The sequence below is a fragment of the Sinocyclocheilus anshuiensis genome, unplaced genomic scaffold (genome assembly GCF_001515605.1).
Source record: "Sinocyclocheilus anshuiensis isolate Anshui unplaced genomic scaffold, SAMN03320099.WGS_v1.1 scaffold194, whole genome shotgun sequence".
Lineage (NCBI taxonomy): Eukaryota > Metazoa > Chordata > Actinopteri > Cypriniformes > Cyprinidae > Sinocyclocheilus > Sinocyclocheilus anshuiensis.
The window spans coordinates 1,222,867-1,225,475 of NW_015546074.1; the positions used below are offsets into that span (position 1 = coordinate 1,222,867).

At 38.1% G+C, this 2,609-nt stretch overlaps 1 protein-coding gene across 2 annotated transcripts in view; it reads left to right on the forward strand.

Annotated features, from left to right (window-relative positions):
- The window catches only part of LOC107699823 (teneurin-4-like), a 273,915-nt gene that overhangs the window by 161,398 nt on the left and 109,908 nt on the right, over positions 1–2,609 (forward strand). For both annotated transcript variants that reach the window (XM_016501217.1, XM_016501216.1), the window contains exon 9: positions 1,163–1,377. In XM_016501217.1, coding sequence (XP_016356703.1) covers positions 1,163–1,377 — 215 coding nt within the window. The remainder of the gene's footprint in view (positions 1–1,162; positions 1,378–2,609) is intronic.

The window sequence follows — 2,609 nt, forward strand, 5'->3', positions numbered from 1 at the left end:
ACGCAACGCGTGCACGTATTTGTACTGATGCAGAATGAGAGAGACAAGTAGTACAGCCTAGCACATTTCACAGAGACTGCTAGATTCACTTTCGCCAGAAAAAAAATTGTTTATAGTGAATGCCCCTATAAATGGTCTTATTTTTACGATTTAGTTTCAGGGAACCCTATTTAAACACATGACAGGATGAGGAGGGGACGAGACACACCTGGGATCAGTAGACATAAAACGGGGAACACCTGGAAACAAATCAACCTAATCAGGACAGGAACAAGAAACTAACCAAATATGGGCATAGGAAGGCACATGGGGCGCAAGACACACACAAAACACGGAACAAAGTCTGACAGTATATGAGTTTATACAGTATATATATATATATATATATATATATATATATTATTTTTGACAGATTTCGTAAGGCGGGAAAGCGTGTCCTGTCTCTCCAGATATAGCACGCTGCAAATGATTGACTTTTGAGGAGACTGCCATCTGCTGTAGCGCATGTAGCCCGACGCGAAAGCTGCCTGAGAGTCCTCTGGGCTCTCTTTGCAAGGATGTCTGCTTTTGTTGCCATCACTGCGGAAATTGGCCAATCCACCTGAGCGAGCAGATGTTGCCATTTCCTCAGGGTCCAATGAGGAGGGTACATCAGCATTAGGTGCAGGGGCGTTTTCTCCGAGGACGCAAGGGAGGCACTGCCTCGGAAATATTCTGATGAGTAAATAATTGATAGTACAAAAAATAAAACAAATATTTAAACCACTCATTTTTTATAAAGTAAGGCCGAATCAAATTCCAAATCAAAACAATCTTAATCACAAAATGATCTGTTACCATAAATAGACTTTCTGTCTTTAATGAAGGTTTGAGGATGAACAAGAATTTAACTATATAAAAAGTACTATTGCAGTCATTTATGAAGTAATGTAAAAAACATACTATATACACCTCCTACACACAATGTTGAGTTTTACTACCTGTAAAGTTTCAGCTTAGGGAAGCTCTTTATGGTCAATGGTCAGTGTGTCTGTTTTTTTTTTTTCCTGATGTGATGGAAAATCAGCAAGAGGGTCATTCACCCAGTACACTGACCCTCTGCTCGCACCATATGGTAGATTTATGAGGCGTCGAGCTGACTGATAGATCTCATTTTCCACAGGTAAACTAGATGGCTTTTTCCCGGAGGACAGCTTCATAGATATGGGCGAGATAGACGTGGGCCGCAAAGTCGCCCAGCTGATCCCACCTGGAATCTTCTGGAGGTCGCAGGTCTTTATCGACCACCCCATGTACCTCAAATTCAATGTGTCCCTCAGTAAAGATGCCTTGGTGGGGATCTACGGGAGGAGAGGCCTACCTCCGTCGCATACACAGGTGGGTCGCATAAGTCCATTCAGATGATTATTTAAACAATGTTTGTTCTGTCTTTTAATCCAAATGTTGATATTTATTGTATTTTAACATTTTAAAGAGAATGGGAGTAAAAAGGGTTGACAAAAAAAAATCAGGAGTCTATTCAAGCCTGAATCAAAACCATGTTTTCTAAATAGAGCATGCATGCTAAATGTTAAGCGCTAATTGTTGATGCTTCTGCATTTTTAAAGCTAAATTGCGTAATTTATCTGGAGCTAGATGGAATTATATGCCTAACATGTTTCCCAAACATTCCCTTTGCCAAAGTTTCACCACAAACTCACACCACTGGTTGAACTAGTGTTACTAATATGTTCAGTTCAATTCAATTCAAGTTTATTTGTATAGCGCTTTTCACGATACAAATCGTTGCAAAGCAACTTTACAGAAAATTAAGTTTCTACAATATTTAGTGGTAGCTTATCAGTGGTGACTGTAAGTTAATGTACATATGGCAGAAATGTATGGAAAAATCAATTAAAGATGTAATCAAAGTGACGATGAACGATGTGTGCATATTAGGCTGGGATAGAAAGTATTTTACCATTGGAATCACACATCAACAAAACAGCCTCACGGAAAAGCTTATCCTACTTCCGTCACAAAGTTTCGGGGCTTTTTTAATTAAATCAAATATAAAGGGTCCACTTTTGTTTGTTTGTCCCTCCCATTCCTCTGTCAATAGGTTATAGATGTAGCATATACCCCTAAGATTTCATTTCATTTTGTGGCATATTATCGGCTCAAAGACTCATCTCAAAGGCTTTGACATAAACAGACACTTAATTTCAGTATCGAACACAGAGCATCTCAGCCTCCCTGTATTGATTTGGTTCATATGTGCAGTGGTATTGTGTCACTGGAAATTACTCCAAGAGCTTGGCTGATAGACTCTTTCAACTGAGCCACACTAACCAATAAGAGAGATTTTATGTTTTTCTCCTCTTCAATTTTGTGTGAACAGATTTATTTTGAGTGGGTTTTTTTTAATACCACATGTGGATACGGTAAGGTATGATGTGTTTGATTGGATTTTAGCTTTCAACGGTCCATTTATGTTCCATATTATTGCTTGATTTGTCACTTGGCTTATGCACAACTGTCAAATAAAAATGTCACGGTCATATTGTATGTAACCCTAATTTTGAAAGAAATAAGAAATTATAAATTATATTAATATAAAAATAATAAAA